The sequence below is a fragment of the Bidens hawaiensis genome, unplaced genomic scaffold (genome assembly GCF_021521415.1).
Source record: "Bidens hawaiensis isolate Kalapana, Puna unplaced genomic scaffold, B.hawaiensis_p1.1 tig00011632_1, whole genome shotgun sequence".
Taxonomy (NCBI): Eukaryota; Viridiplantae; Streptophyta; class Magnoliopsida; order Asterales; family Asteraceae; genus Bidens; species Bidens hawaiensis.
This window is the reverse complement of record NW_027491910.1, coordinates 234,823-252,990: the sequence shown is the minus strand read 5'-3', so window position 1 is coordinate 252,990 and position 18,168 is coordinate 234,823. Positions and strand designations below refer to the sequence as shown.

Below are 18,168 nucleotides of genomic sequence, written 5' to 3'. Positions count from 1 at the left end.
CAGTATTGCACCAGTACCGAACCGATAACATAACAGAACTTTATATTGTGTTATATCGTGTGTTTGTATCGTACCGGTACCATAATAAAATGAATCAATATTAACCAAATATTTGCCGCATAGTGCTGGATATCCGCTAGATTTAATAATCGAATGTGGTCGTTTAGAGCTATCAAGCAAGCAACATCAGTTGAAACTTTTCAATTGCATATATACACAAGCTAGCTACCAATAATAACCAACATAACACCCCCACCCGGTCCCACTCCACCACCTTTTGCTCTATAAATTCAAAACCTACATCATTCTCGTACTACTACCATAGTACCATAAATTAACAACCTTTGCGTTCGAATATGGCTCCACAAAGATGCATAACATTCCTCTCTTTTGTCATGGCCCTCGTATTTTTCTCTATCTCATGTTCCTCTTTTAGCTACCATGAAGATGCTGGTAACTACAAATCTGGCTTTTCAAGAGCGAGTATTTGGTATATGAAAGGCGTTAAAGATTTACTGTTTCAAGAGTCGGTCGGTTTTGATAGTTTAGATCTCGTTGCTACCAAAACATTCGATGTCGATTCTTTTGGTGCTAAAGGTGATGGCAAAAAAGACGATACAAAGGTACACATACTTATGATTTTCATCTTGGTTTTAAGATTTGCTATATATGGTTTTTCTTAATTCTGTGCTCCCATTAGAATAGCAACATTTTATATGATACAAAGGTTTAAACGTTTTTGCTAGTGCTTATTAATCATTACACACTTAATTCGTGTACATCGATCTAAATTATAATATGTACGGCCTTCAAAATAAAATAATCATATAAATCAAATTACGTTTAACGATTCATATGCCCCTCACTTTCAAGATAATAAATGGGAATGTATAAAAATCAAAGTTTTTAAGAAAGCATGTATTATGTACACGTGTGTGTGTGTGTGTGTGTGTGTGTGTGTGTTTTTATAGTTCTATGAGCATGAATTATTAGGCATTCAAGAAAGCATGGGAGGAAGCATGTTCCTCTACCACGGCAGCCGTTTTTCGTGTGGCTAAGAACAAGAAGTACCTTGTTTCCCCGATCAGGTTCAAAGGTCCTTGCAAAGCTTCAATAACCATGCAGGTTAGCCTTAATTAATTTTCCTCAAAATATTTCTTTAGGGAATATTTTATTTCCTTTACTAAGGTTTCAAAAAGTGACCCAAAATGTTATAAGTTGCTGTTTTATTAATTTAGGACATAATTTCATCATAAGAGTTAATCCATGGCAATATGGCATGCACAACATTATTTCATAATATTTCAATTTTAAAGAAAATAACGTATGTGTCGGTTTTTTGCAGATTTCAGGAACAATTTTGGCATCTAAGCAAGAATCGAAATATAAGAAAGATGAAAGACATTGGCTTAGGGTGGATAAAGTTGATAACTTGGTGATCGAAGGAGGTGGAGTCATTGACGGCAACGGGGACTACTGGTGGAAGAAATCCTGCAAAGTCGATGAGAAGCTTGTAAGTAATCAATTATATATATATCACCTTAGTTCCTTACATCTAAATATTCCCAAGTGGTAATGAATATAACCGAAACATATAACATGATACAAAATAGATCAATAAAAAGAAAAAACACAATATGGGTGGTTTAAGACTTTTAAGTAATCAAGGATTCGTTTCAAAATGGTCAAAGCTGCTTGTTAGTTTTTATAAGTTAATCCGCTAATAATATTATTTCGTTAAGTAGACTTGTCTAAAACCCAATTTATAAAGTAAAACTTTAGTCTTTATATACAAATTTACAGAAATTGGCTCAAATATTTAGATTTCTTTACTAATTCACTGTTTTTGGGTTTTTTCATTTTGTGGTGATAAACAACTTCATGCAGCCATGCACAGATGCCCCAACGGTACGCTGTATATCCATTTCATCATTTGTGTTTATCTTTTGGCTAATTATTAACATCTCCAATAATCATGTTTTTAATCACGAAAACTAAAAGCAAAACGTTTTGATAGGCTTTAACGCTCTACAAGTGCACATCTTTGACGGTGAATAACCTAAAAATTCAAAATGCACAGAAGATGCACATTTCTTTCGACAACTGTGTAGACGTCCAAGCGTCGAATATTGAAGTGACTGCACCCGAAGACAGCCCTAACACCGATGGAATTCATGTCACACACACCCAAAATATCACAATATCCGACTCCGTTATAGGAACAGGTTCTTTCTTTTATGTTATGTTGTGATACGATATGATCTTTAATTTATAAACATAGAGTTATGTGTTCAATCATTAATTGACTGTTTTGGTTACTAATGAAGGGGATGACTGCATTTCGGTTGTGAGTGGATCAGTAGGTGTTCAAGCTACCGGTATAACATGTGGACCTGGTCATGGGATTAGGTACATATATGTCACATATTTTATTTCTAACAGATTGGTGATCATGTCTCATTTTTATATCAATTATATGATCATAATTAATAATATAATGGTTGGTTATGGATACGTAGTATTGGAAGTCTTGGGCAGAAAAAGGCAGAAGCTTATGTTTCAGATGTGACAATTGATGGCGCTACACTTACTAATACAACAAATGGTGTTAGAATCAAGACTTGGCAGGTATTAGGATGTTGGTTAGACATTCATATATCCATGTGTCCTTTGTAACTATTAACTTTAATTAATATGTCATTGACATGTTGATTTTCGCTACATTGATTTCAGGGAGGTTCTGGAAACGCAAGCAATATTATTTTTCAAAATATCATCATGAAGAATGTTTCAAACACTATCATCATAGATCAAAATTATTGTGATCAAGATAAAGCGTGCAAAGAACAGGTCATATAATTCAACTGTCATATTAGTTATAATGTTTTTTTGGCCCAATTCACATAATGTTTGTCATTACATTTAGTGTCAAGGTTCGGTTGTTTTATCAGAAGAAATGATTTACAGGATGACGCTGTTGAAATAATAGATGTGACTTACAATAATATTACCGGAACTAGTGCTGATGACGAAGCAATAATATTCGATTGCAGCAAAAAACATCCATGTCAAGGGATTGTGTTGAAACAAATAAATCTTACTCAAGTTGACGGTGATGATGCTAAGGCTGTTTGCAACAATGTCGACGTGAATTACAGCAAAACGGTCATCCCAAGGTGCCCGAAAAATGATGATCTATATCAACTACTATTTGGGACTATAGCTGTTGATTAAATAGCTGTGTATGGTACAAGAATGTGATAGGTATTAGTATGTGCATAATACTTTGCAATGGCAATTACACTTGGTATGAAATAATTTAAAACCATATATTATTATGGTAAAGTGTATTTGATAATTACTAGAAAGAAGGATGTTTACAGGAGGAGACAGTTTGTATAATGCCTACTAGTTAAGACAAAACCCAATAAATATTGATTATTGAATATTTTTAGTCTTTAAGAAAAACTACTTTATAAATGTTTGTTTGGGCCATTTAATTAAAACAAAAGAGATGATGATATTTTAATTGAATAATCTGTAGGCATATAGTAAGTACTAAGTAGGTCTCCAAGTATCAAATGGTGTGTTTCTTGTTTACAACATTATTTGAACAAAGAATTGAAATCCAAGGGATTAAGGGAATACAAATATATTGTAAACATATAGATTTGGACAGTTTCTGTTCTGAGTCAACTCGATCAGGTCAATTTGAACTAAGCTCAATTACATATCGAGTCGTTTACAACAAAATTGATTGCGAGCTAGCTGTTTTCGAGTGAGATACGACTTCGAGCTATATGAGTAGTCGATTAAAACGAGCAATTGATGAAATCAGGGCACCAATCTTCGCACTAAAACACATGAGCAATAAGCAATGGTTTTAATACTAGGCCAAGGCCACCAAATTAACGAAGTAGTGAAAAATGAAACTATGTCACCCATCACCAAATCAGCTCGGCTATAAAATGATGGTTGAAAAAGAGTAAAAATAAACTAGGATATAAAGCGTTAAAACTTCAGCTAAACTTATATAAGTCGAACCGAGCTGAGCCAGAGTCAGCTCAAACTTGATTCATCTATAAACTGAGTTGATACGAGTTGACTCATTTATAACTGAGTCGACTTCGAACAAGTTATTTTTGAGTTTTTGAGAAGCCGACGAGATTGGAACTATTTGGACAATATGAACTCCAATTACAATGTATATCATGCGAACGGACTAGAGGTACGCATTGGACTGGTTTGATATCAGAAGCAGGTTCCTAAACCGATCCAAAAGTGGTTTGAATGGTACTGGTCCCAATCCGATCTAGTAAGTTATTTTTGAATCTAAGTATTTTTGAATCGGTTTGAGTTATATCCGTTGGAAACCGGTTAAAATCAAACCGAACTAGATTATTTCTTTAAAAACCTGTTTCAAACCCGAGCTGGCTTGATTCATTCCTCTTTTGAGTTTTGACTGTCTTTGACAAAATCCGAACCAAATTTAAAATCGATTTGTTTTTACTTTTTACAAAAATCCGGTTTGTGCACTTCTAAAACTGACTCATTTAAATGTTATTAATAATACTTATTAGGCTCTCAAAAGCCCAAAATAAGTTGGGCCGCTCTATCTTGGGCCCAGCAACTAAACTCTAGTCTTGGTTATACACTTACGCACATAAGTCAGACCACCAGGGGTGTACATGGGTCGGTTTGGGAAGGTTTTGAGCTAAATCTATAACCATAACCGATATGTTGGTTAATGGATAACCATAACCATAACCGACCCGTTATGGCGGTTTTGGTTAATCGGTTTTGTAGGTTATAGTGAGTTGGTTATGGGTCGGTTAACCGTAACCAAAACAATGTAATTGGTCTAAAAGTTTGGTACCAATTATTACAAAAAATGACATGACATAATCTTACAAAGTATACAATCCATAATATTAATACCAAATATACAAAAAAGGAATGATATTATATAATCGAACAATGAAATTCAATATAATTTGATAACAAACGCTGAACCAAAAATTTTTAAATGATACAATCCAACAATATGTTTGGTGGAAGTTAATCCAAAACATATTGTTTGTTAAATAAATAGGTCGGTTCGGTTATGGCGGATTTGGAATTTATCTTTAACCAAAACTGACCCGTATTTGGCGGTTTTTGAAAATTCATTAACCGACCCATTGGTTATGTCGGTTATCAGTTAAAACCGGTTCGGTTATGTCAGTTATGGTTCGGTTTAACGGTTATGGCGCTTAAGTTGTTCACTCCTATAGACCACATATCAACAAATCCGAACCGTTTTAGGAATATATTGAATTTGCTTGCAAAGGCAAAGCCCACCAAAAGGCGATTGCAAAGGAATATAACAATAACTGCTTTTTATGCTTCTATTGAGTGCATAAATAATCAAATTAGCATAGCCGATAACTAAAACCTCAATATTAAGTCATTTATAATCCTTTATAAATAAAATATAACTATTAAATGATATATACATGGCTGTATTAACTGATGGTTAATCTAACTAACCGAACTAACTAAACCGTTTATACTTTAAACTAATATATGGTATAAAAGTATTCCCAAACAAAGTTATTATAATAATCCTTAATCCTCAATCAAGGCACACACTTTTTGGGTTGCATTCTTATACTGATCATAATTCCTTTGACAGAAAAGCGTATGAGAATTTGCAAGATATTTTAATATTAGAAGATAAATTCAAAGGCAATATTCGTAGTGTTGAGAACTTAAAAGTTAAATTGTTTAGGTTTGTGTTGTTGTGTAATGTTAGGACCATTGGTTTTGTACATTTCCTTCAAAAGGTATGTCTGGATGTTATGTTGTCCTGGAGTGAATTTTGATTTTAGGATTTATCAAAATAGTCATTAAATTGATATAGATTTTTTTTTTTGCACTACAAGAGTAGAATTATATTAGAAAAAAAGGCGTAAACGCCTCTGACAAGAAACTGGAAAAAAGTTACAAACTTTGAAAAAAAAAATTTATTTTAATTTGATTCCAGAATCCCATATGCATGTAAATTTATTCTCCCAAGTCTTCGTTTTATATCATTTTACGTGGTTTATTCTCCCAAGTCTTCGTTTTCTTATTCCTTCCATTTTATTTATTTTCATGAGAATATTAATAATAATATCAAAAGTATTATATTTTTTTTGAACGGCCATTTGAATAACTGACGAACCACTAACCCATCCGGTCTTATTCATTTCACCATTAGAAAGAAACCCATCATAAGTGAGAAATCCTCACGATCGATATATAATCATATTCATATCTAAAGTATTATATCTAAGAATCTAACTACATTTTAAAAAAACTGAAATTGTCTTCATAATAATCAAATTAACTTCATAAGTAATCATGCTAAGTACTCAGATATAGAGTTGGTAATTGGGTACCTGTTTAAGACACGATAATATATGTTAATTAAAAAAGTGCGGTATGCGATTTTTTATTTTATTTTCATCAATGTTGTAAAAGTAGGTTTCCAAAGCCGAGTACTCCCCGAGTACTCACTACAAGGTATGGCGCCGATGAGAGTTTCTTCAACTCTGCCTGGTTGTTAAGAGTCGATCAAATGTGGTCAACCCCAGCCAGAATCACATCTAGTACTGTTAACTTGGCTGATTTTGACTTATAAAAGAAAATATAATTCATAGTTCTATAATATTATAAAAGTATCACCTTTTTTAGTTAATTATTAGCAAATTTTAGAATAATTTAGTGTTCAAAAATATATATTCTCTTATTTATATTGGTATTCACTTATTTTATTATAAATATTAGCATACTTATGATATTTGGCATATATTTAATATCCAAAAATTAATTTACTTTATATACGTCATTTCTGAGTACTCTCTGAGTACTCCCCGAGTACTCCGAGTACACCCAACTTCCCAGTCGGCCGCCTAGGGTCCGCCTAGCGACTTTTGCAACCTTGATTTTCATAGATAATTGAAATTAGTCGGCTAGACTTAATTATTTTCCCTTATTGGTACATGAAACTTAAAACTGTCTAATAATCATGACATATAATAAAGTAGTTAAACGAGTTGCATTCATGTTTGATACTTTTGTTAAGCGTGTCGTTTCTAACCTGTTAAGACACGAATTGCCAGCCCTACTTAAATATAAAGTTCAGGCGCTGTTACATATAAAAGGAAATAAAAATGCTAAAATTGGAAAAAACCGTTAAGTTCAAAATTAGGCCTCTAGATGATGAATTCATATCCGTCATTAGGGCAAACAACCTATGACATTTGTCACATGATCCATTCCATTAAGACATTCTTGTCCATTATCTGTGCCCACGTAGGTAGCTCTAAACATATTGACAAATGTAGTTATTAAGTTGAGTCATTTTATAGCCTGCAGGTATACTGACTGACGAATCAACCACATATCACTTGTTATGTTACACTGTTGAATCAACTTTGTATCACGTGCTATGTAGACTTTTTGATCAATCAATTATGTTTCGAACATTTGTGTAACCTAACTAAACCTAAAAAAACCTTATTAATGAATAATAGATGAAATAGCATCACATGATTTCTCAGGCTTTTGTAGTTGAAAATTGAAATATAAGCTGAGGAGCGATAGTTGAGAAAACAGCCTGTTTTTGATAGTTACAAATGCAGAAGAGATTGGGTTTAGCTATTGGAACAAAGGCCCTCCCTTCTTTTTCACATGAAAAGCACAACCCCACTTTTCCTTTTCCACATCCATCAAATAGAAATATATATATATATATATATTTTTTGAAAAATATCTTTTATTTGTTTTATGAAATAATAAAATTTAATATTTAGCAAATTATTTTTCCTATACTAAAATCAAACTTTCATAATTATTTCATTTACCTGATACTAGGGGTGTTCATCGAATCGAATAACGAAGTTTCAAGTTAAATCGAATCGAATAATTCGAATAATTGTTTTCTTTTCTGGTATTCGTATTCGATTAAAAGTTGAACTATTCGATTTGTATTCGTATTATATGCCCAATTCAAAATTCGATTCGAATTCGTATTTGAAATTCGAATTCGAATAAATTGGATTTTAATTCGAATAAATACAATCTAACTCAAGTTTACCTATGCCAAAAATTCAAAAACCATAATCATAATTGCAAAAGAAACATATAAAATTAAAGTAGCTACAATATCACATGATAATAAATTCAAAACTAAATTACAAATAGTATAACTTCAAAATATTCAAAATGAGAAGTAAATAACACCCATATTAGTATAGGCTAGGAAATAATATGGTATATTAGGTTTAATAATTTGTAATGGATATTTATTATTTATGGATTTGACATAAATAAAAAAAATATATATATACATGTATGTATATATAATTTGAATTCGAATTTCGAATCGAATCAAATAATAAATCATAATGTAACATCCTAAAATTTATAATGTTGAATAAAGAAAGTTACGTTTAGTGATTTCGCGTTATTAATTAATTAATATCGAGTAAAGAACGGATCATGGATTTAGATTAATTGAGATGGATTAAATGAGAATGGGCCTTAGGTCCATGGGCTTTAAGGGATATAAATATCCCCTAAACCAAGCTAAAACCCTAAACCCTCATTTCATTTCCATCATAATCTCTACACACTCTAAACACACACACACACCCCATAAACGAGCAAGACCCGATAGAGAGTAAACGTTAGTTGGTATTAGATCTTATACACGAGATCTAGAGTGCATAAACAAGCTAACCAAGATCGAACGAGCGCTAAAGGTATGTTCTTGACCTTTAAAGTTTACGTAGTATTGAACGTTTTTACTTAAAGGTCCAAGCTTTATAGTATATACGAGATATATATACGACCGAAAACGGTTAGGGAACGTAGTGGGTGATGTCGAACCATAACAAGGGTATTAAAATCGCCAAAATGCTTGATAAAAACTAAACCCGTAGCTGAACTGGGTAACTTCGCCTGCAAAAGCTTAACTTCGCCTTCAAAGCTTAATTTCGCCTTCAAGGCTTAACTTCGCCTACGGCCAAGTTCGCCTAACTGGTAACTTGGCCTAAGGCCAAGTTCGCCTAACTGGTAACTTCGCCTAAGGCCAATTGGTAACTTCGCTTAAGGCCAAGTTCGCCTAACTGGTAACTTCGCCTAAGGCCAAGTTCGCCTAACTGGTAACTTCGCCTAAGGCCAAGTTCACCTAACTGATAACTTCGCCTAAAGTTAAGTTCGCTTAGAAAATAAATTAAAAACCTAATGGAAAATGTGTTAAGACAGTTAATGTAAATAAAATTTTTCCAAGCTGACCTGGCAGCTCGACCCCAGCCAGGGGCTCTGCCCCTTGGACCCTGCTAGGGGCTGCCGCCCCTGAAAGACAAAATGATGTTTTAAGACAAGACGTGTTTTGTTATGAAATGTTTTATGAAAGCTTTTATATTCCGCGAATGTTTAAATTAACTCTGATATTTAGAACTGCGTTTATGAGTAAATCCAACACGAAAGTAGGGCTACCGGTAACGGGGCCTTACACATAAATTCATATTCGATTAATATACTCGAATACGAATCGAATTCGAATTTTTCAAAGCCGAAATTCGAACCTTAATAATCGAATTCGAATCGAATTTCGAATGTTTCGAATGCGAATCGAAATCTGAACACCCCTGCCTGATACGTTGCAAAAGTCAATGCACTTGCTGAAATAGCTTGGTTGATTATATGAATCATCCTTTATTATAACGAATATAATATAATATTAACATGACGTGTAAAAAATAGTTGTATTATTTAAAATAAACTACTTGCTTTTACATATTATATAAAAAAAATACATGCTCTCGTACACTATAAAAATAATTCAATAAGTTTATATTCAAGGATTCAAATTTTAATAATATTGTAAGACATATATAATTGTTTTAAGTGTTTAAAAACACATCAACAATTGTATCGCGGCCTGTGTCTGGTGGGTGACAATACAATGGTCTATTTTTTTTCTTCCAAGTTTACACGTACACAGAAAAATTAAAGCTTGATAATCTTTTAAAACAAATTAGATCATTAATCATTTAAAACCCAAAATCATGACAATATAACAATAATGATCTATTTTATTTCCATCTCCGTTCCATTATCTCGCATTCTAAGTTTTGTACATAGCATCTCAAGTATAGAATTGGCCATTTCAAAAACTTAGTATGACCCTTTTAGTTTTTTTTAGAAAGAAATCATCCATGCTTTTCATACCATCATCTCAATAATTTACCATCAACATATATAATATCAATCAATCAGTGACTAATTGACCTAATAGAATTTTAGACGGGCCAAAAGATAATATAAAATAAATACCAAAACCAAATAAATAAATATATTATATAAATATAATAATCCACAGTCCACCCATTTTGAGCCACACAAACTCATTTTCCATTTGTTGACACCATAAAGAAAATATAATAATAAGATGAAAGAAGCAAAAAGCCATCAAATAAAAGAAGAAAATAAACCAAAAGGCGGCATGGCCGGTGCCATTGTCACCGGATCTTTGCCTCAAAAATTCAATTTTTATTTTCTTTTCAAATATTATGTTGGCCTGTTAAAAAAAATATTCACAAATCTTGAAAAAAGTGTGAGAAAAAGAAAAAAGAAAAAAAAACCCATAAAACCAATAATAATAATAATTATTATTATTCATCTTTCTTTTCAGCTTTCTCTCTCTGTATCCTATAATATAACTTCACTTTGCCAGCTCTGTTGCAGTTTCATTTCATCATCTCATCATACTCTGTTCTGTTTTTGAAGCCAGAAACAATCAAGATCTGAATCAAGGTCCGTCTGTCTTCTTAATCCACTGTGTTTGCCTATGTAGATCTCTTTTTATTGGTTTAATTTTGATATGTGAACTTGTTTTGTTTAATTTGGATCTTAATTTGATGACCCACAACTTATATTGACTAATTGTTTACTTTCTTTGACTTGAATCATATTTCAAAATTGGGTCTTCAAATTCTTGGTTGTTGATTGATGTAATTGATTGGATCTGTTGATATAATCATGTTATTGATTAATTGAGTGTTTTGAACAATTTCAATGGAAGAAATTGCATAAAAGGATTGATCAAGATCATCTATCTGTAATAAGCAATGTGCATAATTTGAAGCAAATCTTTTTACACCTTTTTAAGTAATTATGTGATAAAATCACCCATTTAATAGCATGTTATCAAAGTCATAGCTGTCATTTATTGACATAATAATCTAGAGTGATCATTTTTACATAAACTGTATTTCATTTGAACTTTAGAGTGACAAGATTGCGTCACGAGACTCTTATCGTTTTCTAAAGAAGATAGAAGTTTAGAACATTACACTATGTCGTCCGCTGCAAAAACTTTGGAACCAGCATTTCAAGGAGCCGGTCAGAGAGTGTATCCTTCTTGATGTTATTACATTAATATTATAATTTATTAGTTTGTTTGCATTTGTTGAATCGCCATTCCAAAAACAAAATTGCATTTGTTATATTGTATATTCACTTAACGCTTTATAGAGGGACCGAGATCTGGAGAATCGAAAACTTTCAGCCCGTACCATTGCCCAAGTCTGATTATGGTAAATTCTACTCGGGTGACTCATACATTGTATTGCAGGTGCTAATAATATTTATCAGCTTTGTTACTGTCCCTTTATGTTCATCTTATTAAAATGTTTTAAACATTCAAATTATTTACCTTTTTTTTATTGTATCTGCAGACTACTTCTGGCAAGGGTGGTGCATATTTGTATGACATACATTTTTGGTTGGGAAAAGATACTAGCCAGGTGGAGATAATGTTTTAAATTCATTATTTCTTTATATGCTATAATTGGTTAAGTGGATTTTATTTTATTTGATAATATTAATCAGGATGAAGCTGGAACAGCAGCAATAAAAACGGTTGAACTCGATGCGGTTCTTGGCGGGCGTGCAGTGCAATATAGGGAACCACAGGGTCATGAATCTGACAAATTTTTATCTTATTTTAAACCGTGTATTATACCACTTGAAGGGGGCGTTGCTTCCGGTTTTAAAGAAACCGAAGAGGAAGAATTTCAAACACGATTGTACACGTGCAAAGGAAAACGAGTTGTCAAGTTGAAGCAGGTGTGTGACACCACCTGTATCTTTAACATATTTAAAATATTAGAAAAAAATTAATTTCTAACTTGTGTTTTTATTCAGGTCCCGTTTTCTCGATCCACATTGAATCATGATGATGTGTTTATCTTGGACACGAAAGATAAGATTTTTCAGTTTAACGGGGCAAACTCGAATATACAAGAACGGGCTAAAGCATTGGAAGTTATTCAGTTTTTAAAGGATAAATATCATGAGGGGACGTGTGATGTTGCAATTGTTGGTAAGATATGATGTCTGTGTGTGTTTGTTTATACATAACATATATATAATTTGATTATTTCATTTTTTTTTTTTTTTTTTTATACGCCCTGCTTGCGGTGCGCACATATAATGTATATATGTGTGAACCCTTGGGTGGGCAAAAGTAAAATTGCACTAATTTTGACGTTATTTTACTAATCACGTGAAAATAACGTTAAAAGTGGCGGAAGGTTAATCAGGCATCATGTGGTGGCGTTGATAGCCGAAAGACAAGGGCACATGCACCAATCAGCCGGTGTCCCGATGATTGAGTGTTATGTGTCTTATGTCCAAGGCTTGATTCAAAACTACTATCGAGCCGGGGGACTCACCGGAAGCAGCCTCTCTATCCCTATGGGATAGAGGTAAGGCTGTCTACATCTTACCCTCCTCAGACCCTACCATAGCATTGCTATTGGTGGGATATACTGAGTACGATGATGATGATGATGATGATTATTTCATTTTTTTATGTTTTCAATTTATTGTATTTAGATGACGGAAAGCTACAAGCAGAGGGGGACTCGGGTGAATTTTGGGTTATATTTGGTGGTTTTGCTCCTATTGGCAAAAAAGTTGTAATTGAAGATGATGTTATTCCTGAAAAGACTCCTCCAAAACTTTATTGGTATAATTCCTAAACTACCCTTCATGTTAATGTTTATGAATTATCTATGCTTACTTGCAATTCCTGTTTTTTGCAGCATTAATGAAGGTCAAGTTAAGGAAGTAGATGGTGAACTTTCAAAATCTTTACTGGAAAACAACAAATGTTATTTATTGGATTGTGGTTCAGAGGTGTTTGTTTGGGTCGGGCGAGTCACACAAGTGGAAGAAAGAAAAGCTGCCATGCAGGCTGCCGAGGTAGGTCTTTGACTGGTTAAACGGGTTGAGTTGATCCGTAAACAAAATTTGCTCATTTAGTAATAGTGTATACATTATTATTACAATAGTAATCTTAATCTTGGAATAAAATTGATTTTGGGTGACTTTTCACCAGTTTGACTTATTTGGCCCGTTCCCCTTTTATCTATTTTGTTGGTTTGACCGGTTTAACATTAAAAAAAAACAACCCAAACTAAATGATTTACAATTACGCAGGTTGAAACTGTGACTAGGCCTGTAAACGATCTGAACAAAGATGAACGGAACATCTTCATGCTCGTTCATTTAACACGAACAATTAAACGATAGGGGTTTTTTTGTTCGTGTTCGTTCATTAAGAAGATGAACGTATTCTTGTCAGTGTTCGTTTATGTTCATTCGTTAACAATATAAACGGACGGTTCATGAACGTTAAACAAACAAACATAACTTGGCATAGATGAACGGACATAACTTAGCTAAAACCAGTTAAAAGTAAATGTGAACATTGGGCCTAGAAGTTTATTAAAACTAGACTAAATTGTACCGAGCCTAAAAATTTAAACGAGTATATTCACGAACTCATATTTAAACAAAGGTAAGCTGGCAAGCATAAATGAACGAACGCAAACAAACATTTAGGAACATAAATGTTCATGTTTGTTCGTTTAACAAATTAATATAAAAAATTGTGCATGTTCGTTTATTAAGTAAATGAACTACCTGCCGAACGGTTCATGGACGGTTCAGTGAACGGCCGGTTCGTTTACAGGCCTAACTGTGACCTCTAATATCCATTATGTATTCTCATCTGTGTAAACACTTTTCGTAGGAGTTTATAACAAGTCAAAATCGACCTAGATCAACGCGTGTAACTCGGCTTATTCAAGGCTATGAAACACATTCATTTAAGTCAAACTTTGACTGGTGGCCATCGGGTTCATCAGCACCTTCTGCTCCCGAGGAGGGTAGAGGAAAAGTAGCAGGTAAATATTCTCATTTATTATTAAATTCTACCAAATTATTTTCATCGTGGGATATGATTTATTATGCAATATTTTATGTTATTAGCTTTATTGAAGCAACAAGGTGTTGGCCTTAAAGGCCTTGCAAAAGCCTCGACTACTCCTGAAGAAGTCCCACCTTTGCTTGAAGAAAACGGAAAAATTGAGGTTTGATTGTAATTTATAAACAGTTTATCTAGCTCATTTAATTTCTGCTATAAAATTTTAATTTTATATTTTTTTGTTTTAGGTGTGGCGGATTAATGGGAGTGCGAAAACACCAGTAGCAAAGGAAGACATTGGTAAATTTTACAGTGGAGATTGCTACATTGTTCTTTACACCTACCATTCTAATGAAAGGAAGGAAGATTATTATCTTTGTTGTTGGATCGGTAAAGATAGCATCGAGGTATATTAAACGCTAATTATTTCGAATTTTATCTGTCTTTTGTATTGTTTTAATTATATTTAACATCAGGAGGACCAAAACACGGCTGCTCGGCTCGCAACAACAATGTTTAACTCACTCAAAGGACGGCCGGTTCAGGTGTTGTATTTATTGTTACAATGATGATAAATAATATATTTATGTATAAAAATCTATTATTTATTTTTTTAGGGTCGAGTGTATCAAGGGAAAGAACCACCACAGTTTGTTGCAATCTTTCAACCTATGGTTGTCTTGAAGGTACTTTTGTCAATATTTAGTGTTATTGCAAATATTATGAAAATGACAAATATTTTGTTATTAGGGTGGGTTAAGCTCTGGTTACAAGAATTACATTGCAGACAAAGGATTAAAAGATGAAGCGTATAGTTCAGATGAAGTAGCCCTCATTCAAATATCTGGAACTTCAGTGCATAATAATAAAGCCATTCAAGTAGAACCTGTATGATACACTTTTAATTTAGCTAAAATTTAATTAAATCAAGGTTTATAATATACATGAATGTTTAAATATGATTTCTTTCAGGTGGCGACCTCGTTAAATTCTTATGATTGTTTCCTTCTTCAATCTGGTTCGTCATTATTCACCTGGCATGGAAACCAGAGTGCTGTTGAGCAGCACACACTAGCTGCTAAAATTGCCGAGTTTTTGAAGGTATGATATTAAGCCAGTATAATCATATTATTTATGGTTCATATTTTTGTGCTTTTTATTTAATAAAGTAATTATTATTTCAGCCTGGTACCAACGTGAAGTTTGTGAAAGAAGGAACTGAGAATTCGACTTTCTGGTTTGCACTTGGAGGGAAACAAGGTTACACTAGTAAAAAAGTAACACAAGAAACCGTTAGAGATCCTCACTTGTTTGCATTCTCATTCAATAAAGGAAAATTTGAGGTTGGTGCTTGTTAGCTTATTTGTTATATTTTAAATTAAACAAAAAGATTAAGTTATGTTTTACTTATATCACAGATTGAGGAAATCTACAATTTTTCACAAGACGACTTGTTGACGGAGGATATTTTGATATTGGATACACATGCTGAGGTATTTGTTTGGGTTGGTCAGTCCGTGGACTCCAAGGAAAAACAAAGCGCCTTTGAAGTTGGCCAGGTAGTTGCATGTTTCACATAATTTTCTATGCTCTTTTTTCATTATAATATAATAAACTTTTTTTCAGAAATACATAGAGTTGGCTGCATCTCTCGATGGACTATCCCCTTTCGTCCCCTTGTACAGAGTCACTGAAGGAAACGAACCGAACTTCTTCACAACATTTTTCTCATGGGATTCGGCAAAGGCTAATGTAATATATATACACATATTATTATATTTACCAGTATTAAAGTTTATATGTTGATTTTTGATTTGGATTCTCGTTTTAGGCTCACGGGAACTCATTCCAGAAGAAGATTTTACTAATGTTTGGTTTCGGGGGAGGCCATTCTGCAGAGGTAATAAACTCAAAACGGAAACCATTTTGCGCACCGAGAGTTTTCGGTTGTGGTTTTTTAAGATTTTTGATTTGTTTACAGAGTCAAGATAAGTCAAACGGGACGAGTGGGCCCACACAAAGAGCTTCAGCACTGGCAGCCTTGAACTCGGCTTTTAAATCATCACCTCCAACTGCTAAATCCTCGGCTTCTCCAAAGGCACCGGGTCGGGGTTCACAGAGAGCAGCTGCAGTTGCTGCTTTATCTTCAGTTCTCACTGCTGAAAAGAAGGGCCCGTCTGATGCTTCTCCAGCCCGACCCGTTAGAAGCCCACCATCTGAAAGTGGCCCACCTGGTACATGTTAGTTTTGCGTTATTAATATTGTTAAAACATAATTAGAACTAAAGTATATCCGGTTTGCAGCCGTAGCCAAAAGTGAAGAACCTTCTATTAGTTTGGAGAGTAATGAAGGCTCGGAAGTTACCACTGAGACATCTGAACCCGTTCAAGAGACGAATGGAGGAGGGTCAACAACAAAGTCAACGGAAGAAAATGAGTGTGATATCGTTGACAGTCAAAGCACTTTCAGTTATGAACAACTCAAAGCTAAATCTGAGAACCCGGTTACAGGAATCGACTTTAAAAGGAGAGAGGTCCGTTTTACTTTTATGAAATTTTATTCTTTAGCTTTAACTGTGTGTAATAACGTCGTTTTTTTGGTTATTTAGGCTTATTTATCAGCTGAAGAATTTGAGTCGGTGCTCGGGATGACAAAAGAAGCATTCTACAAAATACCAAAGTGGAAGCAAGACATGATAAAGAAGAAAGTTGACCTTTTCTAGGAATTGATAAGATTAAGGTTTATTCTTTCAATTCTTAGTTTTTTTTATTGCGTTTGTGTTTTGATGATTATAGGAGGTTAGTATGGGTTGTTTAATACATGCCCCGACCGAGTAAAGAGTGATTTTTTGGCTCTCTGCATCTTGTTTGATTATGTTATTTATATTGTTGCTTTGGTATGGTAATGTATCTGTATCTGGTTTTTGAGTTTTGAATTTGTTTGTGGACAAAGACTGTAAATGATTATGTGTTTGTGTTTGGGAGTCTTTTAAGAAAAAATGACAAATATTTGTAAATGATTTTGTTCTTGACTAATCATTATCATATTGCTAAGAATCTTTTAAGAAAAAATGACAAAATATTTGTATTTTGAACCCACTTTTAGACGGAGAATTTTATGGCAATTTCTTTCCCAGTAGGACCAAGATAAAACTTGAAATGAGTGTATAAATAAATGGTACCTCTGCTTAATTATTACTTCCATAATCAATGAAAGAGGTGGGGTTCATAATTTAAAAACTTATAAAAAGATGATGTATATTGGTTGTCAATATACATGTTTTAGCTTCAATAAAAGAGCAAAACAAAAATCTTCACAGATTTTATTTGAAAGTTATTAGATAATTTATATTGCCACTTGCAAGCTTACAAGTTTGTCTTTGATAAAACGAAAGGATAACAGATCCTTTATACTGTTGGACCAATCAATGTCGGTATTGATGGAACGAAAGTGTTATAGAAACGAAAAGAATTGAAAACAACAACTAACTAGTTTTATACCCGTTCAGTGGCGGGTGTTTTAGTGTCATAATGGTGTAAGGTTTTTTCTTGCATTCTAAACGAAAAATATGTCTAAAATCAACGTACAACTCAATTAAGTAATGAGTATAAGAAAAGTTAGACTACACTAACAAAACCATTCCAACCACCATGTCTTGCATAGTATTCATTCATGTCTGCTATATCCTTTATCACCAGCCCCGTGGTTGTAGTTAGTGGAAACCGCTACTATGCCAACTGCGGTGGAACTACAAACTTTTGTTACTTCTGAATAGGATTGCGTTCGAGGGCTTCAAAGTCATCCAAAGTCGTTAGTACATGCGTTCGAGGGCTTCAAAGTCATCCAAAGTCATTAGTACA

At 33.5% G+C, this 18,168-nt stretch overlaps 2 protein-coding genes across 2 annotated transcripts; both read left to right on the top strand.

Annotated features, from left to right (window-relative positions):
* Positions 1–350: 350 nt before the first annotated feature.
* Positions 351–3,293, top strand: LOC143538457 (polygalacturonase-like; the record flags this gene model as incomplete). Its single annotated transcript, XM_077032022.1, has 9 exons — positions 351–623; positions 994–1,125; positions 1,346–1,513; positions 1,888–1,908; positions 2,018–2,225; positions 2,328–2,409; positions 2,520–2,628; positions 2,734–2,850; positions 2,968–3,293. Coding segments are annotated over 9 exons (1,377 nt in total), but the record flags the coding sequence as incomplete, so codon positions are not given.
* A 7,415-nt stretch (positions 3,294–10,708) lies between these two features.
* On the top strand, positions 10,709–17,286 carry LOC143538468 (villin-2-like). Its single transcript, XM_077032031.1, has 22 exons — positions 10,709–10,848; positions 11,372–11,446; positions 11,569–11,668; positions 11,772–11,840; positions 11,926–12,162; positions 12,241–12,418; positions 12,934–13,066; positions 13,143–13,302; positions 14,135–14,288; positions 14,374–14,474; positions 14,557–14,715; positions 14,785–14,853; positions 14,926–14,994; positions 15,059–15,196; positions 15,281–15,409; positions 15,493–15,651; positions 15,727–15,867; positions 15,935–16,060; positions 16,140–16,208; positions 16,290–16,542; positions 16,612–16,841; positions 16,917–17,286. Exons 2-22 carry the CDS (start codon positions 11,391–11,393, stop codon positions 17,028–17,030), a joined length of 2,844 nt encoding a protein of 947 aa, XP_076888146.1. The 5' UTR covers positions 10,709–10,848; positions 11,372–11,390; the 3' UTR covers positions 17,031–17,286.
* Positions 17,287–18,168: the final 882 nt, after the last annotated feature.

Bases quoted from the DNA above. Each gene is read 5' to 3' on its own strand.
- LOC143538468 (XM_077032031.1), top strand. From the start codon at position 11,391: ATGTCGTCCGCTGCAAAAACTTTGGAACCAGCATTTCAAGGAGCCGGT. The intron at 11,447-11,568 runs GTATCCTTCTTG...AACGCTTTATAG, and splicing joins CAAGGAGCCGGTCAGAGAGT to AGGGACCGAGATCTGGAGAA. The intron at 11,669-11,771 runs GTGCTAATAATA...TTGTATCTGCAG, and splicing joins ACTCATACATTGTATTGCAG to ACTACTTCTGGCAAGGGTGG.